The sequence below is a fragment of the Propithecus coquereli genome, unplaced genomic scaffold (genome assembly GCF_000956105.1).
Source record: "Propithecus coquereli isolate 6110/MARCELLA unplaced genomic scaffold, Pcoq_1.0 Scaffold128, whole genome shotgun sequence".
NCBI classification, from domain to species: domain Eukaryota; kingdom Metazoa; phylum Chordata; class Mammalia; order Primates; family Indriidae; genus Propithecus; species Propithecus coquereli.
The window spans coordinates 3,891,727-3,909,191 of NW_012136969.1; the positions used below are offsets into that span (position 1 = coordinate 3,891,727).

General features: G+C 38.9%; 1 protein-coding gene across 1 annotated transcript in view; it reads right to left on the reverse strand.

Moving 5' to 3' along the window:
• Window positions 1–11,193, reverse strand: part of LOC105805407 (bile acid-CoA:amino acid N-acyltransferase-like) — a 17,673-nt gene extending 6,480 nt beyond the window's left edge. Inside the window, exons 1-2 of the mRNA XM_012638302.1 lie at window positions 10,654–11,193; window positions 1,804–2,320 (exon numbers count right to left, since the gene is read on the reverse strand). Coding sequence (XP_012493756.1) covers window positions 1,804–2,269 — 466 coding nt within the window. The 5' untranslated portion in view covers window positions 2,270–2,320; window positions 10,654–11,193. The remainder of the gene's footprint in view (window positions 1–1,803; window positions 2,321–10,653) is intronic.
• Window positions 11,194–17,465: the final 6,272 nt, after the last annotated feature.

A 17,465-nucleotide genomic window follows, 5' to 3' on the forward strand; every position in this document is an offset into this window, starting at 1 on the left:
GAGACTCTGTCTCAAAAAAAAAAAAAGAAAAATTGATCCTATCCATGTTTGAAAGGAGTGGCTTGATTGAATGGAGTATTGGCAATTTTTTAAAAGTGCTATAATTAGCTTACCTTGAGAAATGAAGAAATAAAATAATATTGAATATATATTGGCTTAAAAATTCTATTTGAGTAAATGAATAAAGATGCTTTCGATCTTCTGATTGACAAGAATAGGAGGAACACTTAAGAGCACTGAGCCCCTTATCTTGGAAGAACATTGCAGTTAAGAAATGTTTTGAGGCCAGGCACGGTGGCTCATGCCTGTAATCCTAGCACACTGGGAGGCTGAGGCAGGAGGTTCGCTTGAGGTTAAGAATTCAAGACCTGCCTGAGCAAGAGCGAGACCCTGTCTCTACTGAAAATAGAAAAATTAGCCGGGCGTGGTGGTGCGCGCCTGTAGTCCCAGCTACTCAGGAGGCTGAGGCAGGAGAATCACTTGAGCCCAGGAGTTTGAGGTTGCTGTGAGCTAGGCTGATGCCATGGCACTTTAGCCCAGGTGACAGAGTAAGACTCCGTCTCAAAAAAAAAAAAAGGTAGAAATATTTTGAGACAGGACTCAACCTCTTTATGACCCCACACAACTCAACTTTCTTTTGTACATCCCACAGAACCTGAAGTGGGAAACCCAGCACATGTACTGTCCAAGAGGGTTCAAAAATAATACATCCTAAACTAGCACATCATCCCAAGGTGGAAGGCCAGTACCAATGTACATATTTTTAATAGGGTGAGATAATAGAGGCCCAGCAGTTTGTGCCACTTATTTTCCTGGTCCCTACACATAATGAAGTGTTCTATATGCTAAATATTGGATGTAAAACATTCAGATTTATCCAAACAAGTGCATGGTTCATGGTGAATTTGGAAAGGAACGCTTTTATTCCTTCTACACCATCTATAACTCTATGTTGTCAGAAACCACCCCTAATAGTTTAAGATTTTTCAACCCATCTCAGTTCTAGAAGTGGATTACTAAATAAAAATAAATAAACAAAAGCAATACATCCTGATGAGGAGATGGCTGTATCCCAGATCAAAGCACATATCTAAAGAAGGGAACCTCAGACAGACCTGACACCTAGGCCTGCTTAAGTCTTCTTGCTTTATTTGGGCACACAATAAACTCTGAGAAGTGTACCAACAGATGTTTTAAACCACTTATTGGTACATGGAGATCACTGCGGGAAACTATGTGTGTTCAGATAAGTTTTATAGACATTAGGGAGCATGCTGTATTATCCGATTGATGGAATAGTATATAAATATGCAATATTTGTGAAACTAGAGAGTATAAAGTTTCTTTGCATCCTCTATATTTGTTGCAATCTTTCAGTCCATCATATCGCCAGTTTGTTGTGGCAACCACGCAAGAACCCATGCCTAAACTGAAACTCAACATGACAGAGCTCTCAAAAGGAGCTAGGACATGGTTTCCATGATATCAAGATGAGGGTCTTCAGACAGCCAGGCTTCAATACAGATAAATTTAGCATATATCCAAAGCTATATAAACCATAATGTAGGGACTCCCTAAGCCATATGAAGTCATACCCTTAGACAAGCTCCGTAATTGTTGAGATGAAATTCGAATTGCAGTAGAATATTACCACATTCTGGTTCACACCCACAGTTAGCACTGATTCTAAGACAGAAAAGGATCACTCTGTGTGTTATCCATATTCAAGGTAAATTTCCAGAGGGATCATGCATTCCAAAGAGGAAAAACAAGAATAGCAATAACCGGAATAACTGTACTCACCTGGAGGGAGAAAGAGGGCTCCTCGAAGACGGCCTTCTCGGACCAGGATCCGGGTGACACCGGGTGCCACATACCACCTCTCCAAAGTCAGGCTTGCCTTTAGAGCACTGGTAGGTTTATTGTCTAGTAGTAAATCTGAGTCATATAGTTTTAATTGGACCTGGAAGGGGCTATTCATCACATCTTTTTTCATTAGTCTAGTTAATACATTTTCAGGTTTCAGGGACCAGATGAGACCCATAGGGTGGAGGCCCACATAATCCCCTCCGAGTGAAGAATCACGCTCCAGGTCCACTTCACCAACTTCATTGGCCCTATAGTAGGCTCGAGAATAAAACATTTTCCCATTTTCATCTCTCAGCGATGCCTGAAGACTCACCACCTGAAAGGGGGTCAGGCCTGTAGCTCGGATATGTACTGGCTCATCAACAAGGGCAGTAAGAGGGGTAGCTGTCAACTGAATCATTTTTGCGGTGCGACACCGTGGATGGTTCTTCAGGAATATCTTCAGCAAAACCTCAAAATATAAGCTTCAAGTCAGTGACAAGTTAAAAAAAAAATCTCAAAATAGAAAGAAATAAGGGGGAATGAAATTAAGTAGAGATAAGGTTAATGATAGATGAATTGAATCAGGATTCAGACCATTTAGGATTCAGTTCTAACTCTCTAGTTATTTAGCAAATATCCTGATATCATCTTCTAGTACAAGACACCTGAGAACTTTCAACACATTTCTAGAATACAGAAAACAAGTCAATAAGTTTTATAATAATAATGAACTACGATTGAGGAAGCAGCAGCCAAAATATGCATGAATAGTGTTAATACATCAAGAAAGATTACACAATATGTCATACAGAATCTTTTTTTTTCTTTTAGTTTTTTTTTTTTATTTCAGCATATTATGGGGGTACAAATGTTTAGGTTACGTATATTGCTCTTGCCCCACCCGAGTAAGAGCTTCAAGCGTGTCCGTCCCCCAGATGGTGTGCACTGCACCCATTACGTGTATATAGCCATCCCTTCCTCTCCCCTCCCATCTGCCCGACACCCGATGAATGTTATTACTATATGTGCACTTAAGTGTTGATCCGTTAAAACCAATTTGATGGTGAGTATATGTGGTGCTTGTTTTTCCATTCTTGGGATACTTCACTTAGTAGAATTGGTTCCAGCTCTATCCAGGATAATGCAAGAGGTGCTATATCACCATTGTTTTTTGTGGCTGAGTAGAACTCCATGGTATACATATACCACATTTTATTAATCCACTCATGTATTGATGGACACTTGGGTTGTTTCCACATCTTTGCAATTTTGAATTGTGCTGCTATAAACATTAGAGTGCAGATGTCTTTTTTATAGAGTGTCTTTTGTTCTTTTGGGTAGATGCCCAGTAATGGGATTGCTGGATCAAATGGTACTTCTACTTGTATCTCTTTGAGGTATCTCCATATTGCTTTCCACAGAGGTTGTACTAGTGCCATACAGAATCTTTGAACGATCCAGTACAATAGAGGATAGGAGTGAGATGTGAAGTTAAAAACAGAGTGGTTTATTGAACATATGTATGGAACACCTGATTTCACTGCTAATCCCCTACCCAAGTCCTACAAACAGAATGCCTGGCATCCAAGAGTCTACCTCCAATAGAACATAAAAAATAGAGAAATCTTCTCAAAATAATGAGAATAAAATCTTTGGGAAGAACAAAAACGCTGATGTGTGTATTGCTTCTTAGAGAAAAACACATCCATAGCTTTGTATTTAGGATTTACCCAGTGTAAAGCAAAACTAGAAGCTGACAAGCCCTCCAGGTACACAGAAGTCTTGCTGAGCTTTTCATAACCAAAAATTAAGGAATTCCCTTCTCCTTTTGGTTAGTGTAGAGAAAGCCACAAGAGTTACCACTGTTCTCACTCCAATAACTAAAACTATCTGGATAAACTTTGGAATCAGTTTGTTTGTCTTTCTTTTTGTTTTGTTTTTAACTCATTAAATTGCTGAGAATACAAAGAATCTAAATGAATTAAATTCCAGCAAGTGACAAGCTCCTTATAAGAGATAGGAAATTTTCTCTCCTACATGCTGACTTTTGATTATAATAAAGCAGCAAAAAAGAAACCCCATAGAGAAAAATAAGAAGAAATTAAGAAAAAATCTATTGCAGTTTTAATGGATGTGAGTGGGCTGGTTTAATAGATTAGAATTCTGAGAAAAATCCAGCCATAGAGTAAGTCTTTCTCCATCTGCCAACTTTCTATAGGACTTCACCATATGCTCAGGGACAGTGCATCAAAGTGCAGGGATGTCAAGCTGAGAGAAATCTGTCTGAGGCATTGCAGGCCTTCATGTAAAGTAAGGCAGCTGCCCTCCAAAGGATGGGGGCAGAAAAGCAGAGTAGAGAGCGATTTCCATAGGCTCAGAAAACTAGGAGCAGGATTGAAAAGCAAACTCCCTAGTGACCCTCATTTCAGAAGGACTGTAAATCCAAACTTCCCACAGTTTGAAAAGCTAGGAACATGGCCATAAAACACAAAGATCACTCCAGAAGTTAATTAATGATGAGACCCCAGGCCCTTCTGATGAGAAAGTCCTAATCCCATACATCCAAAAATACTTGAAGCCAGTGTGGCGTTGAATCAAATAAAGCTGCAACAAAGCCAAGACCCAGGTCAACTACAGATCAGGATGATTCAGTCTCTAATTCTAATATTCTGACAAAATAGGCATATGTTCTTTTTTGGAGGTAAATATTATTTATTTAAATTATTACTTTTATACAAAATATCCAGGATACATTTTTGTTGATACATAATATTTGTGCATATTTACAGGGGTACATGTGATATTTTGTTATATTCAGAGAATGTGTAACGATCAGGGTAACAATTGTAATGATGTGTAATGATTAGGGTATACAGTATGTCGAGTATTTATTATTTCTATGTGTTGGAACATTTGAAGTCCTCTCTTCTACCTATTTTGAAATATACAATATATTGCTGTTAACTATAGTCATACTACTCTGCTATCAAATATTAGAACTTATTCCTTCTATCTAACTGTATGTTTGTGTCCATTAACCAACCTTTCTTCATTCCCTGAATCCCCACACTCACATACCCTTCCGAGCCTCTGGTACCTATCATTCTACTCTCTACCTCCATGAGATCAAGTTTTTTACCTCCCACATATGATAAGAACATGCAATATTTGTCTTTCTGTGCTTGGCTTATTTCACTTAACATAATGACCTCTGGTTCCATCCATGTTGCTGCAAATAAGTGATTTAAAAGAGAATGATTTCATTTTCTTTTATGGGTGAATAGTATTCCATTGTGTATATATACCATATTTTCTTTATTCATTTGTCCACTGATACACACTTAGATTGATTCCGTATCTTGGCTATTGTGAATAGTGCTGCAATAAACACACAGGTGCAGGTATCTCTTTGATAAACTGATTTCCCTTCCTTTGAATAAATATACAGTAGTGAGTGGGATTGCTGGATCATATGGTAATTTTATTTTTAGACTTTTTGAGAAATCTCCATACTGTTTTTCATAGTCATGGTCTACATTCCCACCATGTTTCTTGAAATCCTAGCCATTAGAGAACTCCTCTACCCTTGCGGGCCTTGAGACTAACAAAGGGAACTGCCTAGAGACCACACGATGGCATTGTTCCAAAGAGGGAGCTCACTCTAGTTTCCCACACCACCTGAGTGCTGAGCAGCTACAGCATGGTGCCATTTTGAAAGCCCAGCCCCCATCAGACTGCATCCTCCCAGAGGCCATATAGCTCTGCATCTCCACAGCCCTGGAGCCCCACTGACTTAACCTACTCTCAGCCACTGCCTCGGCCAGGTGTTGCCACAGGGGCTAAAGCATGAGCCACTGGCAGTGACCCTGCCACCCCTAGCAACAGGGCTGCCAAGTATTTACAAGCACCCTGAGGACAATCTCTCCTCCCCACAGCTGCCACTGGGGCCAAAGCATATGCTCCCTAGTTGCCTGTCTATGGCTGCTGCCACTGAAAGCAACTCCACTCTCCCCAGAAGCAGGACCACAGTGCAGCTTTTTTCATCCCCCACCAAACACTGTGCCAGGGTCCTAAGGCTCACCTCCCTGCCCGCCACAGCCAGTTCCAGCATGCACGACCAAGGTGCCTGAGGACAGGCCTGCCCAGCCCCACTCTAGTGCTAGAGCATTCTGTTCAGGGGCCTTGGGATTTCTTTACCCCATCTATCACCACAGACACCTGAGCACTCCTCCTGGGCACCTAGGATGGGGGCACCCAACTAGCCACTACCACCACAGTGGGTGCCCACCTGCATGCACAACCTGCAGACTTGCTCAGCCCATTGTAGCTGCTGCCAATACTAGCATGAACCACTCAGGAGCCACAGGGGTGTCTTACCACTGCTACTGCCATTGCCCACACTACACCCACTACCCAGTGTCCTGAGGACCTGCCCACCCATCTGGCTCACTGCTGCCACTTCTGACACCTGAGAATTAACTTTACTGGACACATGCCAGTGCCAGCATATGCCACCCTGGGGCCCAAGGACAGGCACATTTAGCCTGCCATTGTCACTACTGGGCCCAAGGGCTAGGCGACCTGGTGTTTCTGTCCCAAGCAAAACTGCCACAGCCTCCACTGACAATCACACTCTAACCGACTGAGGAAATCACAACACCACTGATGCTATTTACAACTGAAAAAATTATATAGAGACTACACTATTGCATGCACCTAGAACTAAAGCCAAAGTGCCCTACTCAACTAACAACATAGATACATCTAGAGGAAAAAGTCCTCCCCTATGAAAGAAAATTCAAAAAACTGGAAAAAGCTACTGTTACACCAGATGCACAGGTATAAATGTAAGGATACAGGAAACATGGAAAAGCAAGAAAATATGACACCTCCAAAGGAACATAATAATTCTCCAGTAACAGATTCCAATAAAAAAGAAATTTATGAAATGCCAGAAAAAGAATTCAAACTGATGATATTAAAGGAGCTCAATAAGATGTTAGAGGACACAGACAAATGATACAAAGAAATCAGAAAAACAATTCAGGATATGAATGAGAAATTTGCTAAAGAGACAGATATCATAAAAAAAGAATCAAACAGAAATCCTGCAACTGAAGAATTCATTAAACGGAATTACAAAAATACACTCATGAGCTTCAACAATAGACTAAATCAATTAGAAAAAAGAATTTTAGAACTTGAACACAGGTTTTTGAAATAACCCAGTAAGATAAAAATAAAGAAAAAAGAATGAACAAAGTCTACGTGACATATGGGATATTATAAAGCAATGTAATATTCAAGTTTTTGGTATCCCAGAAGGTGAAGAGAATACCAAAGGGAGAGAAAATCTATTTAACAAAATAACAGCTGAAAACTTCTCAAGTCTAGCAAGAGATTTAGACAACCAGATACAGGAGACTCGGAGATCCCCAATTAGATATAATTCAAAAAGGTCTTCCCCAGAGCACATTATAGTCACACTGTCAAAATTAAAAGACAAAGAGAATTCTAAAAACAGCAAGAGAAAAGTATCTAGTCACTTCGAAAAGAATCTTCCATCAGACTAACAGTAGGTTGCTCAGAAGAAACCTTACAGGCCAGAAGAAAATGGGATGATAGATTCAAAGTGCTTAAAGAAAAAAACTTCCAGCCAAGGATATTATATCAGAAACATTATTCTTCATAAATGAAGAAATAAACTCTTTCCCAGACAAGCAAAAGCTGAGGAAATTCATTACCACTAGACTAGCCATACAATAAATGCTTAAAGGAGTCCTACACATGGCAGTGAAACAGATATCTACCATTGTGCAAACTCATGAAAGTATAAAACTCACTGGTAGAGCAAGCACACAACTAAGGAAAAGAAAGGACTCAAATGTTACCACTACAGAAAACCATCAAACCACATCAAAAAAAAACAATGGAGAAAGAAAGGAAATGGAAGCCCCTCCCAGCATATAATTGTTAAAAAATTACAAGGCACAAAAGAAGTAAGAAAATTGACCCAAGATCATGAGAGGGAAACAATCAGTAGAGGCGATACATAAATGGCCAAGATATTGGAATTATCAGGCAGGAGACAAAAGAGTAAAGGACCAACAAACATAATGACAGCCCAATTGAAAGTGCCCAAACTAAACCACAAGAGAATAAGGGGTGTAAAAGAACAGAGCACTTGAGATGTGCGGGACAACATTGAACTCTAATACATGTGTAATTGGTGCCTTCGAAAGAGAAGAGAGAGATAAACACAGAAGAAATAATTTAAAAAATAAAGGCTTAAATTGCCTCTAATTTGTTAACAACAACAACAATAAGCATCATGCCACACTTGCAAGAAACTCAGTAAACACAAGGAGAGTAAAAACCAAGAAAACCACAATTAATTCATTATAGCCTAACTGATAACATATAGAGCAAATCTTAAAAGCAGTCAGGGAAAAAAATAGAAACATTACATACAGACAAATGACAAATATATATAACATTTGACTTCTGCCACAAATAGGTATACAATAAAATAAATACAGTGCTTAAAGGAAAAAAAAAACCCTTGAATTCATTATCTAACAAAAATACATTTCAAAAATGAGGCAAAATAAAGATATTTCCAGGAAAAAAGCCTGTGAGATTGTCTGAAGCAGACCGTCCTACAATAAATGCTAAAATGTTGAAGGGACTTTATACTAGATGAACAACTGGGTCTGTTTGGGAAAGGATGAAAAGCAGAAAAAAAATATGGTAATTATCTATGGAATGTAAAAGTTCTTTTTAAAAAGTTCTTTTTAAAATTATCTTTATATATATATATATATATATACACACACACACACACACACATACATATATACATACATACATATGTGTATTTGTAAATGCAATTAAAAGAGCCAGGAAAGAGCCTGAATAGCCAAGGCAACCTTCAGCAAAAAGAACAAATTGGGAAGCATCACTTTACCAGACTTCAAACTATACTACAAGGCTATAGAAACCAAAATATCATGGTACTGGCACAAGAACAGAGATAGAGACCAAGGGATAAGTACAGAGAACCCAGATATAAAACCACCCTCATATTGCCATCTTATCTTTGACAAAGCAGACAAAAACATACACTGTATAAAAAAATCCCTATTCAATAAATGGTGCTGGGAAAATTGGATAGCCACATATATAAGACTGAAACAGGATCTGTACCTCTCACCGCCCACAAAATTAATTCATTATGGATAACAGACTTAAACCTAAGGCATGAAACTATAAGAATTTAGAAGAAAATGTTGGAAAAACTCTTACAGACATTAGCCTTGGCAAGGAATTTATGAAGACCCCAAAAGCAATCACAGAAACAACAAAAATAAATAAACGGGACATGATCAAATTAAAAAGCTTCTGCACAATGAAGGAAACAATCAACAGAGTGAATAGACAACCTACAGAGTGGGAGAAAAGATTTTCATGCTATGCATCTGATAAAGGGCTGATAACCAGAATCCACAAAGAACTCAAGCAAATAAACTAGAAAAAAATCAAACAACCCGATTAAAAAGTGGGCAAAGGCCATGAACAGAAACTTTTCAAAAGAAGACAGACTAATGGCCAAGAAACATATGAAAAAATGCTCAACATCTCTAATCATCAGGGAAATGCAAATCAAAACCACAATGAGATATCACTTAACTCCAGTGAGAATGGCTTTTATCAAAAAGTCCCAAAATAACAAATGTTGGCATGGACATGGAGAGACAGGAACACTCATACACTGCTGGAACTGGTACAACCTCTATGGAAAGCTGTGGAGAGTAATATGGAGATACATGAAAGCGATACAAGTTGGAATGAGCAATACGAAGTCGATTAATATATAAAAAAAAAAAAAAAAAGAAAAAAATCCCAAAACAACAAATGTTGGCATGGACACGGAGAGATAGGAACACTCATACACTGCTGGAACTGGTACAACCTCTATGGAAAGTAGTATGGAGATACCTCAAAGAACTAAAAGTAGACCTACCATCTGATCCAGCAGTTCCACTACTGGGTATTTACCCAAAGGAAAAAAGGACATTTTATAAAAAAGACACCTGCACTTGAATGTTTATAGCAGCACAATTCACAATTGCAAAGATGTAGAAACATCCCAAGTGCCCATCAATATATGAGTGGATTAATAAAATGTGGTATATGTATACCATGGAGTACTATTCCGCCATAAAAGAAAATGGTGAACTAATGCCTCTTGTATTAACATGGATGGAACTAGAGACTATTCTTCTAAGTGAAGTGTCACAAGAATGAAAGAACAAACATCACATGTACTCACCATTTAAAGTGGAAACAACATTTATGTGCACATATTGACAAAAAACTCATTGGAAATCAAGCACGTGGGATGGGGGAGGAAGGGATGAGTAAATTCACACCTAACGGGTACAATGTACACTATCTGGGTGATGGGCACACTTATGACTTTGACTCAAACTGTACAGAAGCAATTAACATAACCAAAACGTTTGTACCCCCATAATATTCTGAAATTAAAAAAAAATACTATTAACTGCTTAAAATAGAAATAATAAAAATGTATGTGGAGTTTCTTTTTCTTTTTTTTATTTTTATTTTTGCTCAAGTTCAAATGAGATGGAAGTATTATGGGGTTTATAGAATATGTAGAAATAAAATGTAATGACAAAAAGGTGAAGGGGGTAAATAGGATTATATTGTTGTAAGACTCTTATATTACTGTTTTTAAAGTAATACAAAATTATTTGCAGGTAGATTGTGATAACTTACAGATACTGTCAGGAACTCAGCCGAACTGTGAGAGAGAGCTGAGCAGTCAGGTGTCAGAGTAGCGGATTAAAGCAACAACTAAAAATGAAAGGATTAAGACATTAATCATTTACTATGATGGTATAAGAAAGCGTCTGAACTGAACAAAGTGCTAGGTGCAGGAAAAACGTCGGTGGATCAGTGCAGACATAGATGCCATCTTACCGTTGAGGAAGTCCCAAATAAAAGGCTCCAGCAACTTTACAAAACCTGAAGTAAGGGGAGAATGAGGGGGAAGGGCTAGGAGTAGAAAAATACCCTTAGTGAGTCAGAGTGGAGAATAGCGTCTAAGTTTCCCCTTTCCTCCCCACTTACTGGGGAGGCCTGGCAGAGGTGCCTGAAAGGTCCTTGGACCTTGAACGAAGGCCTGAGATAAGTGATCTAAAATTAAAAGCACCTAGGCTAGGAATGTAAATACACAAAAAGCATGACTGAGTCCTTGATTGCAACTCTTTTCAAAAACTGCAGTGCATTGGCTCACAGTGGGGCCAGTTTGTTTGTTTCTTTTTTTTGTTTTTGAGACAGTCTCACTTTGTTGCCCAGGCTAGAGTGCTGTGGCATCAGCCTAGCTCACAGCAACCTCAAAGCCCTGGGCCCAAGTGATCCTCCTGCCTCAGCCTCCCGAGTAGCTGGGACTGCAGCCATGCACCACTATGCCCAGCTAATTTTTTCTGTTTTTAGTAGAGACAGGGTCTCGAACTCCTGAGCTCAAGTGATCCTCCCACCTCAGCCTCCCAGAGTGCTAGCATTACATGCGTGAGTCACCACGCCTGGCCGTCAGTTTGTTTCTGTACCACAATGTCTAGTATCTCAACTGAAAGACTCAAAGGCAGGGAAATAAAATCACCTGAATGCTCATTCTTTTACATGTCCAGAAGTTTTGCTGGCTTACAACTGTGTACATCACTTCCCCTATATGTGGGGTTCAAGGTGGTCTTTCTGCATGGATCAGTCTTTCTGCATGGGATAATTTGGGCTTTGTGCCATCTAAAGTAATTCTGTCTTGAATGCTAGTCTACCATGTTGAATTATGATTAACCCCAGTTCTGAAAATGCCTCTAAGATTTCTACTTTATCTACTGTCCCTTGTATAAATCCTTCCCTTGGGTCAAAACAACTTAAACATGTACTTGCCATAAATCCTGCCCTTAGGCAAATTCCTATACATTCCTTCTGAAATAGTACATTTCCTTGTGGTATATAAGATCTGGGTCTAGGGGTAACAGTGTAGAGACCCACTACCTTGCAGCCACAAGAGACATGGCTTCTGTTTGTAAGTCTCTATTAAATGTTACTTTCTGAGGAACTGTATTTGTTGGCCTCTTTTGTTGGCTTCTCCGCAACCTCAGCCATGGGGATAGGTTCGCATAGACCTGCTCACTGCAGAACATTTGGTGAGCTATCCAGGAACTGAGACCAACAAGTAGGAAAAAGTAATGAAGCATCTGTGGAAAGCCCATCTGTGGAAAGCATCTGTAGAAAGCCCAGGGTGGCCAGCCATGTCTATATGAAGCGATTGGCTCACTTTTTAGATGTTTGTGGATCACTGCATGAGTACAAGGACACCCCCAAAATGCAGGCAGGTTTAGAGCTATTGTTAACTGAGAGCTGTCTATCACACTGCAGTAAGGAAGGGCAGCAAGCAGCTGTTGCAGTGGATTGGCTGCTTCTGTGGGCTGTTTGGTTTGACAATGGAAGCCCACTTAGCAACAGAAGCAAAAGTAAAACAGCTTGAATAGGAATTACAATAAGATTTTTTTAAGAGCTCTATAGTCAAAAGTCCACTTAATTAAGATTGAAATTTAGGCTGTATGTGCCTGTGTGTGTGTGTGTGTGTGTGTATAAATGTATATGTATTGTTTTAAGCCTTCTCTTCTCTGTAAAATTTTTTCAGTCAACTCAATTCCTCTCTTCTTTTTTTTTTTTTTTTGAGACAGAGTCTCGCTCTGTCGCCCAGGTAGAGTGCTGTGGCATTAGTTTAGCTCACAGCAACCTCAAACTCCTGGGCTCAAGTGATCCTCCTGCCTCAGCCTCCCTAGTACCTGGGACTGCAGGCATGCGCCACCATGCCCGGCTAATTTTAATTTTTTATATTTTTAGTTGCCCAGCTAATTTCTTTCAATTTTTGTAGTAGAGATAGGGTCTCGCTCTTGCTCAGGCTGGTCTCTAACTTCTGAGCTCAAGTGATCCTCCCACCTCAGCCTCCCAGAGTGCTAAGATTATAGGCGTGAGCCACCATGCCCAGCCTTCTCTCTTCTTAAACCCCTGCTAACCATATGTACCCCCTGTTTCTCCATTTACTTCTGTCCATCTCTTTTTCTTCTTGCCATCCGTAATGCCACGTGAGGGTAACCAAAAAAAAAAAAAAAAAAAATTTCTAACAGCCTGGGATCCTTTAAGGAAAACAGAAAAGGTGCCACATTCCTCTTTTTTGGAGGAACCTGTTTTTCCTCATGGAATACCAAGAGTTGTAAGCAGATATATTAATATTTGTCTTGGATCTAAAACTCTCCTCTCTTTTGTATTGTGTTACCTGATCTCTTTGGCTTTTGTGGGGTACCAGAGATTACTTTGTACTGAGAGGACTTGTGCACAATGACCTGTGAGAGCTACAGCATGAGAGGTGGCTGGCAGCTGTTGTTTACAGTAAATGGTCATCACTGCAGGAAACTATTCATTTCTTTGCATGTTTGGATAAGAAAATAATGGCTTGGGTACCTAGAGGCTATGGAAACAATGCCACTGAGGGACAAGACTCCCATGGAGTGTGGACTGATCAAAGAGTAGGCTAACTGGGGTTGGGATACCCACTGGACTCAGGGGACTGTCCCTGCAGCCAGGTGCACTGTGGGAGCATTGCACTTTCTGTTCCCATGTTGTCTCTCTCTTTTGGGGGACCCAGGACTCATTGTGAAACTGGGATCCTTGATTTTGGAGGATATAAGACTTCTGCCTTCCAGCTGTGCCTGCTTTTCACATATTTAAATATTAGACCTTAAAACTACATGTTTTCTTTGTTCTACTCATTAAAGAGCTCCACCCTGAAGCTAGGAATCTAATTAAGTATTATAACAAGTTAAGTTAAAAAGACCACCTGTCAAACTAAATCAGTCCTCAAAATACAACTTTCTGACATTTAGCTGGCTATTTTGTAACTCTCTGTAAAAGAAATTTACATCTATAAAGGAAATCTCCATTGGTAAGGGCGTCTCCCTGCACCTAAACCGCTAGAAAATTTTACAATGGGGAAGATAATGCCTTAAAGTTTACATAACAAACCTTAAGTTTAAGAAAAATTTCCTGGCAATCTTAATCTGAACTGAGCTTTTACCTGTGCCCTTCTTTGCCTCAGCAGATAATGGTGTTTAGATGTAAATTCTGTGCCTTTGAGACACAAATTTTCTACCTTGTTTCATCTAAGAGTCATGCCTTTGGAAATGCAAATTTAGAGTTGTCTAGCTAATAATTGTTTAGGACAATAAGACAGGTTGTCTTATTCTATAGTGCCTGATAAACAGCTCTCATCTAAGTACTGCTTGGTTTGTGGATGGCCATTCCAAGGTAAATGAACAACGTCCTGTTTGGAGGGCTGCTACTCTGATTAAAGAAGAGTGAAGAAAACCTTTTCTTTTGAGCTGTTTATAGCTTATAACAATTGAGTAAAATATATTTTTGTGAGAAAAATTTACCTTTCTCTCTACCTGAGTTACCCCAAATTTGTCAACTATTTGTGTTTTTATTTTATTGCAATCTATTTACATAAGTTCAATAAGAATGTTTCTTTTGTAACAGGACACATTGGAGACACTGATTATTTTACAAAGGCTTTGACTGGAATAGCATATTTTCAAATATGATCAGGCTGCTTTGAGAAATTGAGGTTGATTTCTCAACAAAAAATACAGAGCTGATAAAAAAATCCCCTTAGAGAGACTGGCCTGGCACCTGGATTACGTGGTTCCTTTACAAGGTTCCTGACCTGTGGTAAAGAATTTCACTTTCTGAAAGGCCTAAGAACCTCACGTTATTTTGGGATCTTGAGAAGAGAAAAATTCACCCAATTTGTATAGCTATTGCAGACAGTCTGATGACAAATCCTTCGTTTGGCTAGCCTCGAGGCTTTTAAAAAGTTAATCTTAGATTCCTTATTAAAAACTTCCCCCAAAGCCAATTTTTTATGTTGAGATGAAGTCTTACTATATCCCCCAGGGTGGTCTCAAATGCTGGAGCTCAATTGATTCTCCTGCCTCAGCCTCCTGAATAGTTGGGACTACAGGCACACAACACCGCCACCCCTAGCTAATTTAAAAAAAAATTCTGGAGACAGTGTCTTGCTATTGTTAACAACAACAACAAAAAAAGCCAAACTCTGTAAAATAATTTTAAAGAGATTTACTCTGAGCCAAATTTGAGGACCATGACCTGGAGCCACGCCCAAGAAGCCTAGAGCAAGTGGACTCACTGTGGCTGGGTTACAGTTTGGTTTTATACATTTCAGGGAGACAGGGGTTACAGGTAAAGTCATAAATCAATACGTGGGAGGCACACATTGATTTGGCCCGAAAAGGTGGGCCATCTCAAAGGGGCGGGGGTGGGGGGAGCTTACAGGTTATAGGTGGGTTTAAAGATTCTTTGACTTGTAATTGGTTAAAGACATGAAGCTTTGTCTAAAGGCTTAGCTGTTTTAATATAAGGAGCTGTTTATCGGAGATAAGCCAAGGGACATATATTTGTTGTGTAAATTGAGCACCTGCAGGTTTGCCTTGCATACCCCTAGGCCTGCTAATGGGTTACAAAGGATGTCCCCAAGAAGGAAGGGGGTATGATGAGGCATGTCTGACCTCCCTCCTCCTGGCAGGCAATTTAGTTTTAGGATATTCCTTTAGTCCCGAGGGGGTCCATTTAGTCAGCAGTGGTGGGGGTGAGCCTTAAGATTTTATTTTAGTTCACAATTCCCCTGCTTTTGGCCAAGATCTGTCAGAGGCAGAATCTATGGCCAAACTCTTATTTTGTCCCATCTGTTGCCAGGGTGGTGTGGCTACCTGCCCTGGGTCCATCCAGTCCCTTGGTGGGACCTTTGTGGCCAAGAGGACTGAAGAGCTGAAAGGGGGCTTACAGCCAATTAAATATTTTAGGCCAAACAGGACTAGAGGTAGACAGGCAGTCATCAACACTTTAAAATCTTCTAGGTGACATAAGAGTAAAATCCAAAATGTCAAAGGCAAAGCTATAAAACTAATTTACCTGTAAGTGTTGAGCTACTATATCCTTGGGTTTCGTGGTAGACTTGTAGCAAATATAACCATCATTATTATTTAAGCTAAGGGAATTTAGAGATTTTAGTTGGGTCACAATATTTTAGTCTCTTTAGCAAATTATACTAAATGATACTAATTATACTAAATGATAAATTACTCATTATATTTCCTTTTGTATAAATCCATAACTGAGAAAAATTATACTCAGGAAGTTCTAAGTCTATAGGAAGCAGGAAAAAAATTTTTTTATGATTGGGATTGATATCTGCAGCATGTGGCCTGGAAAGACAAAGTATTTCAGTTAGTATTCCTTTAGGCTTCTGTGTGCCCCTCCTTGATCTGGAGGGTCTAAACTAATTCCATTCCTTGGAATCAGCCCTTACAATCTCACACGCTCCCTCTTCCACCATAGTCCCTGGGCCTAGAGGGAGGATATTTGAACAAAGCTTTGGCAGATTCCATGGTTCTAGGTCCCAGAGATTGGTAAACTTGCTATTTACTTAAAATTTGTCAGGACTCTGGAAAACGAAACAAAAGAATTAGTAATGTTTTAAATAAAGAGTCTTTTTGTGAAAATTTAGTTCTGTCTCATGAGGTTGAGTTAGCTTTACTCATGGTCATAACAGTTTTCTAATTAAAGTCCTGGAAGTTTGTTTTGTTTTAGTCCCATGGTATATAATCTCCAAAGTTATCAGAAACCAGTATTCAAGTGGATTTGTCAGTCCTTTCCATGACTTTACTTGAAGAAGCCAACTTTGGACTTAGCCAGAAAGAACCACTTTCTGAGATGAATCAAAGTAAAAAATTTTCTAAAGGTGATAAAATTTGGACTAACCATGGTTAGAGACAATTGACAAACCAAATTGGTTATTTTTGTGGTATATGGAAATTTACATAATAACCATAATTATTACTGATAACACAAGACATGTCAGTATTTTACAATACTGGAACATATATTAATAACATACTTGTACAAGTATAGCCCAAAGAAAGTTAAATGCCATTTTATATTTGACAGTGTTCCCTGGATGGTTTTGACACATCAAATAAACCTAATGTCTGTCTTAGACTTTCAGTGACCCTAATATATAAAAAGCTAGTTTAAGGTCAAAAGGCTGGATTTAGAATTTAAGTTTTGGAAAGTTTGTCAGATATCAAAGGCTTAAAACATTTGTTCAAATACAATCACAAACCACTGTAAAATAAGGGTCATTTATTTAACCAAGAGAGATAGTCATCAAAAGATTCTAAAGGTGATAAAATTATATGAGTATAAACTTTAACCCTTTTAAAGTTTAGTTTTTCTAGTTAGTGAAAACCTAATAAAGAGAGTACAGGGATTATCTGATATAGCATAAAATCTTTGTTTCTTTTAGGTCAGTTACCAAAATTAAAGAAAAACCTTTTGTAGTATATGTTTTAATTAAAAAGGAAACATGTTATAGAATCAAAATGAGTACATCATGTCATTTCATTAAGAGTAAATTAATATCTACAGAAATTTGTGTTTTA